At 38.5% G+C, this 16441-nt stretch overlaps 1 protein-coding gene across 4 annotated transcripts in view; it reads right to left on the reverse strand.

Annotated features, from left to right (window-relative positions):
• The window catches only part of LOC131474195 (collagen alpha-1(XVII) chain-like), a 44672-nt gene that overhangs the window by 9010 nt on the left and 19221 nt on the right, over window positions 1–16441 (reverse strand). For 2 of the 4 annotated variants that reach the window (XM_058651948.1, XM_058651949.1), the window contains exons 3-24: window positions 11640–11690; window positions 11357–11464; window positions 9946–10257; window positions 9788–9844; window positions 8932–8958; window positions 8735–8785; window positions 7540–7686; window positions 6384–6944; window positions 5583–5666; window positions 5434–5496; window positions 5188–5346; window positions 4395–4481; window positions 4253–4297; window positions 3975–4118; window positions 2542–3234; window positions 1935–1985; window positions 1743–1832; window positions 1532–1636; window positions 1392–1436; window positions 883–909; window positions 694–747; window positions 566–601 (exon numbers count right to left, since the gene is read on the reverse strand). In XM_058651948.1, the coding sequence (XP_058507931.1) occupies window positions 566–601; window positions 694–747; window positions 883–909; window positions 1392–1436; window positions 1532–1636; window positions 1743–1832; window positions 1935–1985; window positions 2542–3234; window positions 3975–4118; window positions 4253–4297; window positions 4395–4481; window positions 5188–5346; window positions 5434–5496; window positions 5583–5666; window positions 6384–6944; window positions 7540–7686; window positions 8735–8785; window positions 8932–8958; window positions 9788–9844; window positions 9946–10257; window positions 11357–11464; window positions 11640–11690 (2997 nt within the window). The remainder of the gene's footprint in view (window positions 1–565; window positions 602–693; window positions 748–882; window positions 910–1391; window positions 1437–1531; window positions 1637–1742; window positions 1833–1934; window positions 1986–2541; window positions 3235–3974; window positions 4119–4252; window positions 4298–4394; window positions 4482–5187; window positions 5347–5433; window positions 5497–5582; window positions 5667–6383; window positions 6945–7539; window positions 7687–8734; window positions 8786–8931; window positions 8959–9787; window positions 9845–9945; window positions 10258–11356; window positions 11465–11639; window positions 11691–16441) is intronic. The other 2 variants (XM_058651950.1, XM_058651951.1) reach the window with 2 other exon arrangements.

Below are 16441 nucleotides of genomic sequence, written 5' to 3' on the forward strand. Positions count from 1 at the left end.
TGACAATATCAACATGGCAGCGTGCCGTCACAGGAAGAGACGTCCGACACAAGGATCAAGCCGAACAGTGCCGAACTGTAAATCAGTTAAAAACACTTAGGGACAGCACCGATGATTGCCACCGCGAGCGGCGAGCTGCATAAACTGCCGCTGTATGTGACTGTATCAGACTGAGTCTGTGCTCCGGTCATGGAGGACGTACTGAACAAATATTTTAAATTAGGACGTGTCAGAATGGTCAGTTATGAGCTCTATGTGACCTTTTCTTAAAAATGTGTGTGTTTGTATGTCGGTGAAAAACTTATTGGTGGGGTGGTAACATTCGCGGTGAAATGCGCATGCTGCCGTCATAAGCGCAGGGAATTCAACATCGCATGTTTTATCGCCTAAACTTACACTAAGGAGGACCACGAAAACATGACTGAGTATTCTTTTTCCACACTTTGGCGACTGGTAGGGCCTCCAGAGTCCCAAATATAAGTATTGAAATGGTTAAAAAGTTTATTTAGCATAATATGTCCCCTTTAATAAAAAAAAACAACAAACACATCAGGTGCCAACAAACCTTTAAGTCCTTGAAATCCTGGAAGCCCTCTGTCTCCTGCAGAGTATGACAACAAACATTAAAGTAAATTAACTGTGTTTTTCAATGTGTTTAAAAAAAGGGCAAACAGAGTGGATGATGTAACATACCTTTAGGACCCGGTGGCCCTGCCTCGCCACGGAAACCCTGAGAACCTGGTTGACCTGCCGACAAACGGTTCATGCAGAAGGTCAGAGGTGAAGTCAAGGCACTGATAATAGTCATTTTTATACTGCCGTCTGTGCTTTAGTCACATAATATCAATAAATACATCAATGACAACATAGAGAGAAACTGACCTGGGGCCCCGGAAACTCCTGCTGCACCTGGAGCGAAGATATATTAGACCAAAAATTATAATTCAGTCTAATAATCGCACTAAAATGTGTCATTTTAAAGGGAAAAATGAGCAGAGTGTAGAGTAAAACCAGGAATACACTGACCAATTAAGAGACAACATACTGATACTAAGCATGCAAGCTAATACTTTCATATAATGTGTTACAGCATCCACATCATTTGATATAATTGTTGAACATCAACAGTGAAACCCTTTTTCTTGATTTTTTTTTGCATATATTGTTTTATTAAAACATAATTTGAATATGTTTATAAAATGATATATTGCATTGTTACTTTATAATTTATATTTTTTGTGAAATTACTTTGTAATTATTACTAAATTACAGCTCATACATGATGAAAATGGGAAATCACTAACTCAGTGCTACCTGGTGTCATGTGGAATACTGCACTTATTTCTAGACAATTGGATATTTTTATTTTGTTACATGTTCTGTGATCTCACCTTTTGCTCCGGCCAGGCCGACAGGTCCAGGATCTCCAGGAGCTCCTGCGTTAACCAAACACATCACATCCTGTCATGACTTGTTGCTTTTGAGTCAATTTAAACTCTGTCACTGCTGCTGTGATTCTGCTGAGTCGTACCTCTGTCACCCTTAACTCCATGGCCTGGAGGACCTGGCTCGCCCCTAAGACCCGCTTGACCTTCACGACCTCTGATACCCGGTGGCCCCTCCAGCCCATGGTCACCTGATGAGACGTATCATACACACACACACACACACACACAGATACTCCCTTAATACAAAGTTAACAGTGTTTAATGTGCATTATTTTTTTTGAACTAAATCAGTACCCTGGCTTCCTTTCTGCCCTTTAGGACCTTCAGGACCTGCATGTCCCAACGTTCCTGGAGGACCCGGACTTCCGGGGTAACCAGGATCACCTGTGACAGGTGAAACAAACATTTATTCAGTCATATCAATAAAACTTGAGTTAATAACAGCCAAATACATGAAAATTTTTGAAAAATGTTGAATAATTTAACCTTTAGGTCCAGGAAGTCCTCGCTCTGTATGGACTGAGGATGCTAAAATAGCTGAGACAGAAAGAAATAAACAGTTTAGTGAATTTATGTGTGTTTGTACATATATACATCTCTTTGTGAAGCCCAAAATCATGTAAACCATAGGAATTGAGGACATTTTTGCTGGTCCTCACAACTAAAAAGTGCTTCACAGGATAAAAACATGTTCAAGGAAAACAACCCAACAACCATCTCAGCCGACATATGGCTGGTATTATGTAATAAAGAGTAATGGGGATGTGAAGAAATGAGAAAAAGAAGTAAAGAAGAGAAGTGAAGTGAGGAAACATCATCGTGGAACGCTCAACAGCCGCAAGGGAACACACTGGAGATTAAATAGTACTAAAAAAAGGTAGTAAGTAAATAAATTGAAATTAAAAGGGATTTCAGTGTAGAATGGTGGGGGGTAGGGTTAGAGTTAGGTATAGGGTTGGGGTTTTTAGGGCATTTAGTTATGGTTAGGGTAAAGGGCTAGCGAATGCATTTGTTGTCACTTGAGTGTCGTCACTATCCATCAGTCAATCAGTGTATTTACATGTATAGTGCACATTTCGTGTGTGTGTGGTACCTCTGAATGCCTGAGACTGCATTTCCGATCTGAGCATGTGCTGGACCATCAGCTGAAGAGTAGCAGCGTCGATTTGTCCTCCATTGAACACAAAGGTGCTGCCGCCAAAACCGGCGGTGGTACCAGAACTGCCAGCGCCGCCACTGAAACCAGTCCCACTGGTGCCACCAGCAAAGCCAGTGCCAGCGCCAGCTTCTCCAGCCCTGGAAACACTGGTGCCACTGGAAACTCTGGTGCCACTAGAAACACTGGTGCCACTGGAAATACGGGTGCCAGAACTGCTGGAACCACCAGTACCAGCACCGGCGAGAACACCAGTACCGGCACCAGAGGAAGAACCAGTACCAGCACCAGTGACAACACCAGTACCCCTGGCTCCACCTGTTCCACCTGCTCCATCTACTCCACCAGCCATACCCAAGGTCCCTCCAGCACCGATGTCATTGCTGCTGCCACCCGCGGAACCGGCAGCCCCAGCAGATATTCCGATTTTAGTGCCGGTACTTGAGCCTCCACCTCCACCACCCAGGAGTATTGTGTTGTCAGTGTGAGAAGAAGTTCCTGCACCTGCACCTCCACCTCCAAGGTGAATGTTAGTGGAAGAACCTGACAGTCGACTGGTATGAGCATTAGCCACAGAGGACTCGGCCTCCAGGGTGGCCACTCGATTCTTCAGCTTCCTCACGTCCTCAGCTGAGAAGAAAAGAACATTCAGCATTTGTAAACCATACTGGACTTAAGGAGACCAAATCAGAAGTACTTTATTTTCTCAGAGGGGGAAATTCATGTTCCTGTACAAGTTTAATAAGGTTATTCCTCAATTGTGTCACTTTTTGGTCTGGATTATAATCCAGATCAACATTTTTTTTGGAGCTGCTCCACTGACAATGAGTGCAAAACTGACTTTGTGAAAGCAGGACAGCACCCAAAAAACAAATCTCTAGGTAGAGTCGTGCATTTACTCTTCCACAGCTTTTAGCAGCACAGTGAAATAATGCTCACTAGCCTGTAAAACCTGAAGCTGACTTTTTATTGGTTCAAATAGAGTCACTCCCCAGCCACCACATTTCCAAGAATGACTCGTGAATGAGATTTATTTCATTGCTCCCTGTCTCACCGCACTGGAATCTCTGACGGTGCTGACAGAAAAAAAAAAAAGAATGATGTCCAAGTTACTGTAAATCTTGGACAATGTTTTCCCTCCCACGACACGACATCCTGGTTAATCACAGGAGAAAATTCAGCAACTGTCTGTGGTCATCACACTCTACAACTTACTAAATATAAGTGACATCTAGTGGTGAGACTGCAGATTGCAAGAAATGGAGGACTCGTCTGTCACTTACCTGATCCTGGAAGAAACATATGCAAGTATCTGCACATTCCCACATGTTTACATGTCATATTTTTGCATAATATTATGTGATACATACCCAGTGCGATGAGACCGAACAGGAGACCCAGCAGGAGGAGGGAGAGGAGCAGAAGGCCCAGCAGCCACTTCCACCAGGAGCAACAAGCGTCGGAGCAGCAGCAGAATCCTCCTCCTCCGAAGATGCCGCTGTCTCTGTGAATCTCTGCCGACAGAGGGGGAGAACAACATCGTGAGATTCCTCAACAAAAGATGACATGAGGTGAGATAAACTGACACAGCAGCAGTGGAATACGATAAGTGACAAATAATAAATAAGATATAAAATTGTTTTACTACCTGCATATGTGGCTTTGTCTTTCATTACGACTCCAGATGATCCATCTGTGGGGAAAAACAACAACAACAAATAAACATGACTATTTCTTCTTTATTTAAAATGTAAAAGAATATCTTGTTGATGTTTTTATTGATCACTCACAGTAGCCCCCCTCTGTCTTCAGTGGAGCCGTCTCACTGTAGCTCGAGATGATCTTCTCTTTCTTTATGGAATCTCCAGACACAGACCCTGGAAAACAAGCAAGGATTGCTCAAGTAAATTTAAAATAAAAATGTAATTTATATACAAAAGGTGTACATTGTAGAATTCATGCACTTTGATTTTTAATCCCAGTTGATTTAGTCTTTTATTTACCTATTTATTATTATTTTAATGGGTGCAAGTGATATTGTTCCCTTTCTATCTATTATATTTGTTTTTTCTATTGTTTTTGACATTTCAACAACAATAAAAACAAAGTATGTAAACTTCACACAGGAATAATGTTGATTTTTTTTTTTTCCCCAGCCTTTTCTGACATTTACAGTTCTGGATCAAGACGTTAGTCACTAATATAGATTTTCCTTGTTTTTATTACTTAAAGCAAAGAAATAAAAAAGCAAAGAAATCTATAGTTCACATACAGGAGGAGGAATGGCCAATGCCTGTATCCTAAATCAGTGGTGCACACAAAAAATTAAAGTCAAAGTCATTAAATTATAAAGATCTAAATTATATCAAGTGCATTTAACTGGTTTATTATTGGAGTTGCTAGACTCCACTATACAAAAAGTACATATTTTTTATAGTGTACTTTAAAAAGTGTGTTTAAAAAAAACCCTCTAATTTAAAATATACATGGGGGGAAAAAAAAACAAGTTGAATCATCATGACTGAGTTGGGAAAACCCAATTATAGTGTTTCTCCAGTAGGGGGCAGTGAGTGTCTGACTCACCTCCTCCTATTTGAACAGTGCTGCCACTGGTGGTGAACAGCTTCCCACTGTCTTTGGCCAAAATAAGCAACTCTGCTTCCCTCTTGGCTGAAACGTTCTCCTTCTCGCAGATCAAGTACTTGTTCTTATACACGTCTTCAGTTTGAGATCTGGTAGCTGCTGACGACGACAACAACAACAAAACAACAATGAAAAGGCAGGAATCACAATCAGTGTGGAAACTTTTTCTCAGATAATGAACTTTACCTGTAGACACCCCAGAGCTGACACCACCACCTCCGATCGACACGTTTTTCTGAACACCATAACCTATAACCAAAACATGGTCATTTAAGGAGGAGACCACCGTTTTATACTTATGATATTTCTACTTTAGTGTCAAAATGCTCCCGTACCTCCTACGTTAGCGCTGACGTTGGCTCCACTGGTGGTGAGAACACTGGCAGATGTGGGCGCCAGATTATTCTGAAAGCCGTAAACTGTGAACACAGATGCACAATCTGAGTTTAAATGATACAATTAAAAGAAAATGCTACAATGATATAAAAATAGAGTCAATCACATATTGACAACATAACAAAAACCAAATAAATCTATAGAAAATCAAAAAAAATGCTCTACAGTAGTGTTTTAAGTTTGTCAAATTCTGTGATCATTGAAATATGAATTGGAATCATCAATGATGTTTTTAAAAAAACATTCTTAACATATTAAAAGAAACCTAGATATCTTAGGCTATACTTAGATATGTAAATTGTGTTTATCTTAAATTATATGGATTTATTTTGGAGTTGATTTGTTCTTCAGTGCAAATATGTATATCTGTTCTAAGTTTTAAAAAAAAAACATCATTAAACTGTTTTACATTAACTCAAGTTCAGTATCACCACACTTAATGCTTCATGTGAAAATTAATCCTTGGCCACTTTTGTCATTTCACTGTCATCTAATGTTAAAAAAACAGCAAGAATGACACTGGTTTGGTGTAAATAACAACTATAATTAATGCAGTTTAAAATGTTGCATTTGGTTCACACTGATAAACAACAGGGAACATATTTTATATCTAATCTAATCTAATCTATCTAATCTGAAACCCAAGGACACAAATCTTATTTCAAAAAATGTCTAATTTTAGGTGTTTGTTTGTGTTTTGCTGTGGGTTTTTTTTTTTGCCTAACATTAAATGGTCTCACCTGACAGGGACGAGGGTGAGGTGGGGCTGAGTGGTGCGGCTCCTCCCGCTCTGTTGTTGCTGACCTGGTACGTGTAGCTGCTGCTGGTGCCGCCTGCGACTGCCGTGGCAGAGGCGGAGGGCAGCGTGGTGGTGGACCAGGTGAAAGTTGGAAGCACGGCGTCCACCAGGTCGTAATGGCCCGATCGTGTGCCGGTGTCATACTGCGCTGATCGTGTGCCGGTGTCATACTGCGCTGATCGTGTGCCGGTGTCGTACTGCGCTGATCGTGTGCCGGTGTCGTACTGGCCTGATCTCATGCTGGAGTTGTCATACTGGGCCAATTTTAAGCCACTAACTCCACTATCATATTGTCCTGATTTCACAGTGACATCGTACTGGCCAGATTTGACACCAGTATCGTACTGTCCTGCTTTCACACCAGTGCCATACTGGCTCGATATCAGAGTGACATCGTATTGGCCTGATTTCTGCCCATTTGTCAGGCCGTTTTCGTACAGGCCCGACGCACCGACGGCGTTGAATGCACCTGATCTGCCTCCAGCGTCAAATGCTGTTGAGACTGCAGGAAACAGAAGAAAACACACAAAAATACAATTAATAAAATAAATATACCTTACACACCTTATTTGGCATATCCTAAAACATACAGTATATCCAAATATTAATATCCTGCAAAGATGTGTGTATTGTACTCTTATTTTTATATATTTAAGCATAATCTTTATATAGTATTGTCTGTTTTGTTACTTCTTGTACAGTATCTGCTTTTCTTTTCTTTAATTAATCTGCTTTATCTGTGCTTGAGCTGCACAAATACGCAAAAGAAAATTCCATGTATGTTAGTACTTACTGTACATGGCAATAAAACAGATTCTGACGACATTAATCAAAATTTAACTGACAAAACTTCTTTAATTGAGGGTCAAAATTAGAGTCGAAATTATAGTTGTATCCTTAAATCAATGAAACACATTTTCATGTGTTTCTTGTGTATAATTCCAAAAATATACTGTATTATTTGTACAGATTAAGAGGTTGTGTTTCAGGATTTGAAATGTTCTGTAACTAGGATCTCTCTGTCAGACACTGAGGACATGTTAAACCATAAATCCCTGGAAGGGAGACGTAAAGTCTGTGCATGTGTGACTTTGTACCCGACTGCGTGGCCACAGAGACGGTCCTGACTTCTGAGCCGGCCTTTTTAGGGACAGGCAGAGTCGTGGAGGCACTGGAGGAGCGAGTGGGGCTGACGCTGCTGGAACGTCCCTTCAGCAGCTTCTTCACGTCGTCCAGCTCCGTCCCTGCAAAAACAAACACAGTCTCAATGCTCTGCAAATGTAATACTGCAATAACTCTATGTTAGTATATGATTCTGAGCAATTTGACATTACTAATTTACTTCTTTACTGTGTTATATTTATTTTACAGATAACTTGTCCAACACAATAAGACAATAGCTGAACTAAAACTTGTGTAGTACCTAAAAATATAAAACAAATAGTGATACTGCTTTAGAGAACGAGAGAAATACAATAACACATTTGTGCTTTTGTCCATGTTCTTTATCAATCCTAGATTGATAAAGAACTTTTAAATATGCACTTAGTTAGTTAGTTAGTTAGTTAATTAGTTTTCTTATGGGTTCTGTTGCCAATGAAGCTGGAATTAAAAAGTATAAATCAAGTATAAGATAATTGTTTTCGTTTAAGTAGAAAAACTGATATGTACAATTGAAATATAGGTCATACTTGAGTGTAAAAGCAAAAGGTAGTAAAAAAAAATACTTCACATGTTAGTTGTTAACCATGTTTAAAAAAAAACAACTACTACTTAACTAAATCATTACTATTGAAAATATGTGGATTAAATAGCAGCAATGTTATACTTGAGTCAGCAGGGGGAGCAATCGGCATCTATAAAATTCGAACCCTCCACTGTTTTGATTCAAACTGGCCGTTGTGCTGTAAACTGTGACTCATGTGTGCCATTGTTGCCACCACAGAACTTCACCACCACGTGAACACATAAGCAAACAAACCTCAACTGTTTAAATTCTCTGCTTTTTTCTCTCACTGATGTACAGAATATTCCTGCGTCAGCAGAGAAGCACGTGTGTAGAAAATGTGATTTTCATGAAAATTAACAAGCAAGAGAGAAGTGGGAGGGGGGAAAAAAGGTCTCGTGTGTGACCTACTCTGAAACTCAGCCAAAGTATTTGACAGTATCGTATTTCAGGGGAGAAACATTGCTCTAACGGGACACTGCAGTAAAACTCTGAATGCACACTCTCAAATAAAGATGCTTTGTTGCTTTGGGAGAAATTGCATGACTGGCAGCGAATGATCTTACATCTGCAGGCAGTGGGAGAGGCACTCTGTAATCTGGCTCTGATCTCACTCTCTGGAAAAAGAAATCACAGCACAGCACAGCAAACCACACACACACACACACATGCATACAATGGAAACACACTTTAATAAAAGTTTAAGCCAGGACAATTCATGGTCACGTGCTGCAGAATAATGGAAGAAACGGTCACTTAATACCTCTGCTCTCACTCCTCCCTCTTGAGCCTGAAAAGACATGAATGAAAGAATGAAAAAAAAACATTAATAGAGACACATCTTGATGACACACTGCAAAAACAGGCTTTTAAGAAGCTTAATTTCTAGGAAATTTGTCTTATTTTTTGGCCTAAAAAGCAAAATAATCTTGGCAAGCAAGTTTTTCACTAGAAAGTTAAACTTATTTTAAGACCAAACTAATCTAGCTTTGTCTAAATCAGTTATTACAGCTTACGTTAAGCTTTAATTACAAGCTAAAACAATGGTTTGAATAAAACCCCAACTTTTACTGACTTGGATTTATATCTTTACTTGTATTTATATCTTTGTGAGGTCCAAAAAATGTATAAACCTATCTTTGTGTGGACATTTTGTCAGAGATAAGACCTGGTTTTAGGGTTAGGGTTAGAATTGGGTTTAGGTTAAGATAAGGGTAAGGATTACTTAGTTAAAATTAGGGTAAGGGGCTAGGGATTGTATTACTGTATGTCTACTGCGTGTCCTCACTTTGAATTCTGTGTAAACATGTGTGTGTTTGTGCAAATATAAGTCATTCTAAGGTATGAAATCTTAAATTCAGCCAAATTAAGTAAGTAAGACTCATTTTAAGTCAACATTTCTTGAATAATAGAATGTCTTTGACCAGTTTTGTCCGGTTTTTCCTCATTTTAAGTCACATTACATCAGCCTGACAGTGACTGCAGATTTACAAGCTAAAGTATTCTAGCCAAGCAAAATGTGCTTTAACCCACTTTTCAAACAAGAACATTTAAATCAATTTAAGAATATTTGGCGGCTTTTTGCAGTGTATAAAGCTAGAAAAATCCTCCTCACTTACAGTAGTTCCCATAATCTTTGCGTGTAAATTCAGGGGAGGAATTAGCACTAGAACTTCCTAGAAGAGAGAGAAAAAAAGCACAATAGTTAAGCAGAAATAAAAACTGTCTGCTTGTTTCACCCACTGATGCCAACCGTGTGTCTCAAACAGGATCTCACCATCATAACCCGCCGAGCGGCTGGATATGATCTTCCTCTCCCGGAAACCTGGCGACAGGCCTCCTGATGAGCCGGCAGTTTGCACCCTCCTGCCACCGCCAGACGAGCTGGACCTGACCTTTGACACCGAGCTCACGAGATAGCCGCCGCCGCCTCCGCCGCCTCCTCCTGCCCCTCCTGCTCCTCCTCCACTTCCGTACCCTTCCCCGTCCAAGTAACCGCCCACCAGACCATCGCCTCCCCCCGAGGAGTCTCCTGCGAGGTAAACTCCTGAGGAGGAGCTGTAGCTGCTGGTGTTTACTCCTACAGAGGCTGAAAGGATGGCACAAGTAAACAAGTTCATTTAGAATTTCCTGCCACCTGAAAGCAGCAATTATCCCTAACTACTAATTATCCTCATGTTCTAGCCTGAAATACATGTATAACCACAAATCTATTAAAATAAAGTAGTGAAAAAATAGCATATTTTAACTTAATATTGGGGTTAGTAATGGTATTTAAAATCACTGATAATCTCTACAGACTTCGGTGCACTTTACAAAGCCACAACATTTCAGTTTCCTGTTGCACAAATGATGTATAACAGCAAGATAAAGTGGCAAACATACTCTCATGATGTTGTAAATTAAAGATTTTTACTTTTATTGGCCAAAATCCTGTGGGTTCTCTGTGCAGGGTGTGCACACATCTATGTCAGAGCCTAAACTTACAGAACTATCACAATAAAGTTTATCCTAAAGTAAATCTGATTATATGTAAGCAGCATTTTACAGTTGCAGTGTCTGCAGTGGTGCAGCAAGTTTTAAATACTTTGAATAGTGTTTCCTGTCTCTTTAGGGCCATAAAAAGGTTCAAAAGAGGAAATTTAAAGGTCATTTTTAATGTTTTTCTTTTTCGGGGCATTTGAGAAGCCATATAAAATACACAATAGCATTGTTATTAATCACATATTAATGTATAATTGGCATTTATAATGAGGTAATTGTTAAATTTGCCCGTTATTTTTCCTTTAACTGATGTAGTAAAGTGATGAGAAGTGCACACCGCAAGCATCCACATCTCCGCGTAACACCCAAAGATATTTAATTTAGACTGTCACATGGTCCAAACCACAGAATTATTCATCTTGCTTTAATTTAAGACCCAGGAAGAACCACCCACTGCCAAACCCATGAAATATGTGGATATCTTTTTGCAAGTAAAATCTAAATTTGTAAAGTAACTCGTACCAATAGCTGTCACATAAAGACGACAACAAATCACCCGGAAATAGTTGATTAAAAAGAAAAATTGCAATCCTTTTTTTTTTTTTTAAGGTCGCTAAAAACGTATCATGTGACGTCTCGAAACACACACAATTGCACAACTTCCCTAATTTTTTGCCCCGCGGGGGTGGAAAATGTGCTCTTACAGGAGGAGAAATAGGTTCCACTGCTGTTCTGGGTTAAGACATTCTTCTCCAGGCCCAGCCCTCCAGCACCGCTGGACATATTCCTGTGATTGGATCCGCTGGTTCCCTCTAGCAACCAGAAGACACACAGCAAAACAAGGAGAAGCCGTTAGTCACCGGGTACTTCCTTCAGAAACGCTCGGCTATAATTATTGCATTATGTCTTCTTTTTTTGTTGTTTACTGACAGTAATTAAAGTGAGCAGAGGGACAGAGAGACAGAGACTTGAGAGAGAGACACTCACTTGGAGGCAGGGAAGTCAGTCTAGTCGTGGTGGTTATAGATTCTGTCGCAACTGATGGGAAGAAAAGAGGAATGATGAGTGTGGGACAGACACATGGGGGCAGTTTGTTTTATTCCTGTAACTACATGTTAATCCCAGTCTGGCAGCTGCTGACTGAAGTGCTGAGTGACTGGCATGGTGATGGTTTTTACACGTGCTCAGCTCTGATAGATAGTGTTAATAGTTATTAATATGCCAGGTGTAACGCATTAATAAGAATTCCACAAACTGCACGGTCGCTGGAACCCTTTAATTAGATTAAGAAGGACAGTCTTAATGGATTAAATGGATAGTTCTGGGTTATCTGAAGTGTGATTGTACACAGAGTGAGATCACTTAATGAAATCTAAGCTTTATCGCTCCCTTATGCATACATTTTTGAATGGAAAGTGAAAGTTTCTTAACCCCCCACACACTCCCAAACCAAAGTCCATAGAGAAAATCAGTGTTTTTAGCTCGCAGGACTACAGGAGCTGCTGGTCTACTGCTGCCACTTTTAGTGAGTTTGTGTTACTTAGATAAATCTGAAGGGAGATTTTCAAAAACCAACCTCACAAACTAACATATTTGAACTTACTGATGAAGGCAGCAGTGGCTCAACAACTTGTGTGTACAGTGATGTAAAATCAATCAACTGTGAGCTAAAAAACACTGATTTTCTCTATGAGCTTTGGTGCAGAGGAGTAAGCAGATTACAGCATTGACTCCAGATGATGCAGATTTTATTAGAAATAGCTAAATAAATCTGTTTTTCCTCGTGCCCCAGCTGGCAGCCATGTTTTCCACTCAGATGCACCCTCCCTGTCTCATGAGGGCTCTTTGGCACATGGGCGTGCACGACACAGTCAGAGCTGAGTGTGTGTCAGTATCTCACACACTCTCACTTAAAACTGGACTGACTTACTGGAGCTTTAGAGAGCTGTCATACAGAGTTCACTGATTACAGTTACAACTGATTTATTTCCACCTTAAGATACAATAAGGCTGCTTTAAGGTGCGCTCACTCACTCAGTGGAGAGTGATCTCAGGCCAGGAATACGTTTTTACAACACGCTTTATATTTCCAGTATACAGAATATCTTTATTTACACTTACTATACTTTAGGTAATACTTTCCTAAAGAACCTCGATGGAGGAAGTAAAGTTTTTGTTTCTTTTCTCTTTGTCTAAAGAAGGATTTGATTCCAAAACAGCATCTCATCAATAATCAAGAGTTTATTGATGGTGTGCAGACACATTCTGCCCTTTATCATTTGTTAATCCTGCCCAGCACCCAGTGTTTATTTAATTTTTTGGATGTTTATCTTTGTACGCTCTCTACAGTGATACAATGCATCTACATCTAGTGGAAATAAATGTCATACATTTATGACCTTGACCTATGGAAGCATCTCCATGAATGCTCTGGAAAACTTTCAGTAAGACCAACCTTGGTGCTAAATTTGCGCGGGTTAGTTTTTTTTTTTTTTTTATCCAAACTAAATGACTTTTTTGTCACATTTTGGACGACATACTAACCTTTGACTTTTTTGTCGTCACATTTTGGACGACATACTAACCTATGACTTTTTTGTCACATTTTAGACGACATACTAACCTATGACTTTTTTGTCACATTTTAGACGACATACTAACCTTTGACTTTTTTGTCGTCACATTTTGGACGACATACTAACCTATGACTTTTTTGTCACATTTTGGACGACATACTAACCTTTGACTTTTTTGTCGTCACATTTTGGACGACATACTAACCTATGACTTTTTTGTCGTCACATTTTGAACGACATACTAACCTATGACTTTTTTGTCACATTTTGGACGACATACTAACCTTTGACTTTTTTGTCGTCACATTTTGGACGACATACTAACCTATGACTTTTTTGTCACATTTTGGACGACATACTAACCTATGACTTTTTTGTCGTCACATTTTGAACGACATACTAACCTATGACTTTTTTGTCACATTTTGGACGACATACTAACCTATGACTTTTTTGTCACATTTTGGACGACATAAAATGTGACTTTTTTGCCACATTTTGGACGACATACTAACCTATGACTTTTTTGTCACATTTTGGACGACATACTAACCTATGACTTTTTTGTCACATTTTGGACGACATACTAACCTATGACTTTTTTGTCACATTTTTGACTACATACTAACCTATGACTTTTTTGTCACATTTTCGAAGACATACTATAGTATGACTTTTTTGTCACATTTTGGACGACATACTAACCTATGACTTTTTTGTCACATTTTGGACGACATACTATAGTATGACTTTTTTGTCACATTTTTAACGACATACTAACCTATGATTTTTTTGCCACATTTTGGACGAAATACTAACCTATGACTTTTTTGTCACATTTTGGACGACATACTAACCTATGACTTTTTGCCACATTTTGAACGACATACTAACCTATGACTTTTTTGTCACATTTTGGACGACATACTATAGTATGACTTTTTTGTCACATCTTTGACGACATACTAACCTATGACTTTTTTGCCACATTTTGGACAACATACTAACCTATGACTTTTTTGTCACATTTTGGACGACATACTATAGTATGACTTTTTTGTCACATTTTTAACGACATACGAACCTATGACTTTTTTGCCACATTTTGGACGAAATACTAACCTATGACTTTTTTGTCACATTTTGGACGACATACTAACCTATGACTTTTTGCCACATTTTGAACGACATACTAACCTATGACTTTTTTGTCACATTTTGGACGACATACTAACCTATGACTTTTTTGTCACATTTTGGACGACATACTAACCTATGACTTTTTGTCACATTTTGGACGACATACTAACCTATGACTTTTTGTCACATTTTGGACGACATGCTAAGATTTGACTTTTTTGTCACATTTTGGACGACATACTAAAGTATGACTTTTTTGTCACATTTTGGACGACATACTATAGTATGACTTTTTTGTCACATTTTGGACCACATAATAAAGTATGACTTTTTTGTCACATTTTGGACCACATACTAAAGTATGACTTTTTTGTCACATTTTGGACCACATACTAAAGTATGACTTTTTTGTCACATTTTGGACGACATACTAACCTATGACTTTTTGCCACATTTTGAACGACATACTAACCTATGACTTTTTTGTCACATTTTGGACGACATACTAACCTATGACTTTTTTGTCACATTTTGAACGACATACTAACCTATGACTTTTTTGTCACATTTTGGAAGACATACCATAGTATGACTTTTTTGTCACATTTTTGACGACATACTAACCTATGACTTTTTTGTCACATTTTGGAAGACATACTATAGTATGACTTTTTTGTCACATTTTGGATGACATACTATAGTATGACTTTTTTGTCACATTTTTAACGACATACAAACCTATGACTTTTTTGCCACATTTTGGACGAAATACTAACCTATGACTTTTTTGTCACATTTTGGACGACATACTAACCTATGACTTTTTGCCACATTTTGAACGACATACTAACCTATGACTTTTTTGTCACATTTTGGACGACATACTATAGTATGACTTTTTTGTCACATCTTTGACGACATACTAACCTATGACTTTTTTGCCACATTTTGGACAACATACTAACCTATGACTTTTTTGTCACATTTTGGACGACATACTATAGTATGACTTTTTTGTCACATTTTTAACGACATACGAACCTATGACTTTTTTGCCACATTTTGGACGAAATACTAACCTATGACTTTTTTGTCACATTTTGGACGACATACTAACCTATGACTTTTTGCCACATTTTGAACGACATACTAACCTATGACTTTTTTGTCACATTTTGGACGACATACTAACCTATGACTTTTTTGTCACATTTTGGACGACATACTAACCTATGACTTTTTGTCACATTTTGGACGACATACTAACCTATGACTTTTTGTCACATTTTGGACGACATGCTAAGATTTGACTTTTTTGTCACATTTTGGACGACATACTAAAGTATGACTTTTTTGTCACATTTTGGACGACATACTATAGTATGACTTTTTTGTCACATTTTGGACCACATAATAAAGTATGACTTTTTTGTCACATTTTGGACCACATACTAAAGTATGACTTTTTTGTCACATTTTGGACCACATACTAAAGTATGACTTTTTTGTCACATTTTGGACGACATACTAACCTATGACTTTTTGCCACATTTTGAACGACATACTAACCTATGACTTTTTTGTCACATTTTGGACGACATACTAACCTATGACTTTTTTGTCACATTTTGAACGACATACTAACCTATGACTTTTTTGTCACATTTTGGAAGACATACCATAGTATGACTTTTTTGTCACATTTTTGACGACATACTAACCTATGACTTTTTTGTCACATTTTGGAAGACATACTATAGTATGACTTTTTTGTCACATTTTGGACGACATACTATAGTATGACTTTTTTGTCACATTTTTAACGACATACAAACCTATGACTTTTTTGCCACATTTTGGACGAAATACTAACCTATGACTTTTTGTCACATTTTGGACGACATACTAACCTATGACTTTTTGCCACATTTTGGACGACATACTAACCTATGACTTTTTTGTCACATTTTGGACGACATACTAACCTATGACTTTTTTGTCACATTTTGGACGACATACTAAAGTATGACTTTTTTGTCACATTTTTAACGACATACTAACCTATGACTTTTT

Source organism: Solea solea, chromosome 15 (genome assembly GCF_958295425.1).
Source record: "Solea solea chromosome 15, fSolSol10.1, whole genome shotgun sequence".
In the NCBI taxonomy this organism is placed as follows: domain Eukaryota; kingdom Metazoa; phylum Chordata; class Actinopteri; order Pleuronectiformes; family Soleidae; genus Solea; species Solea solea.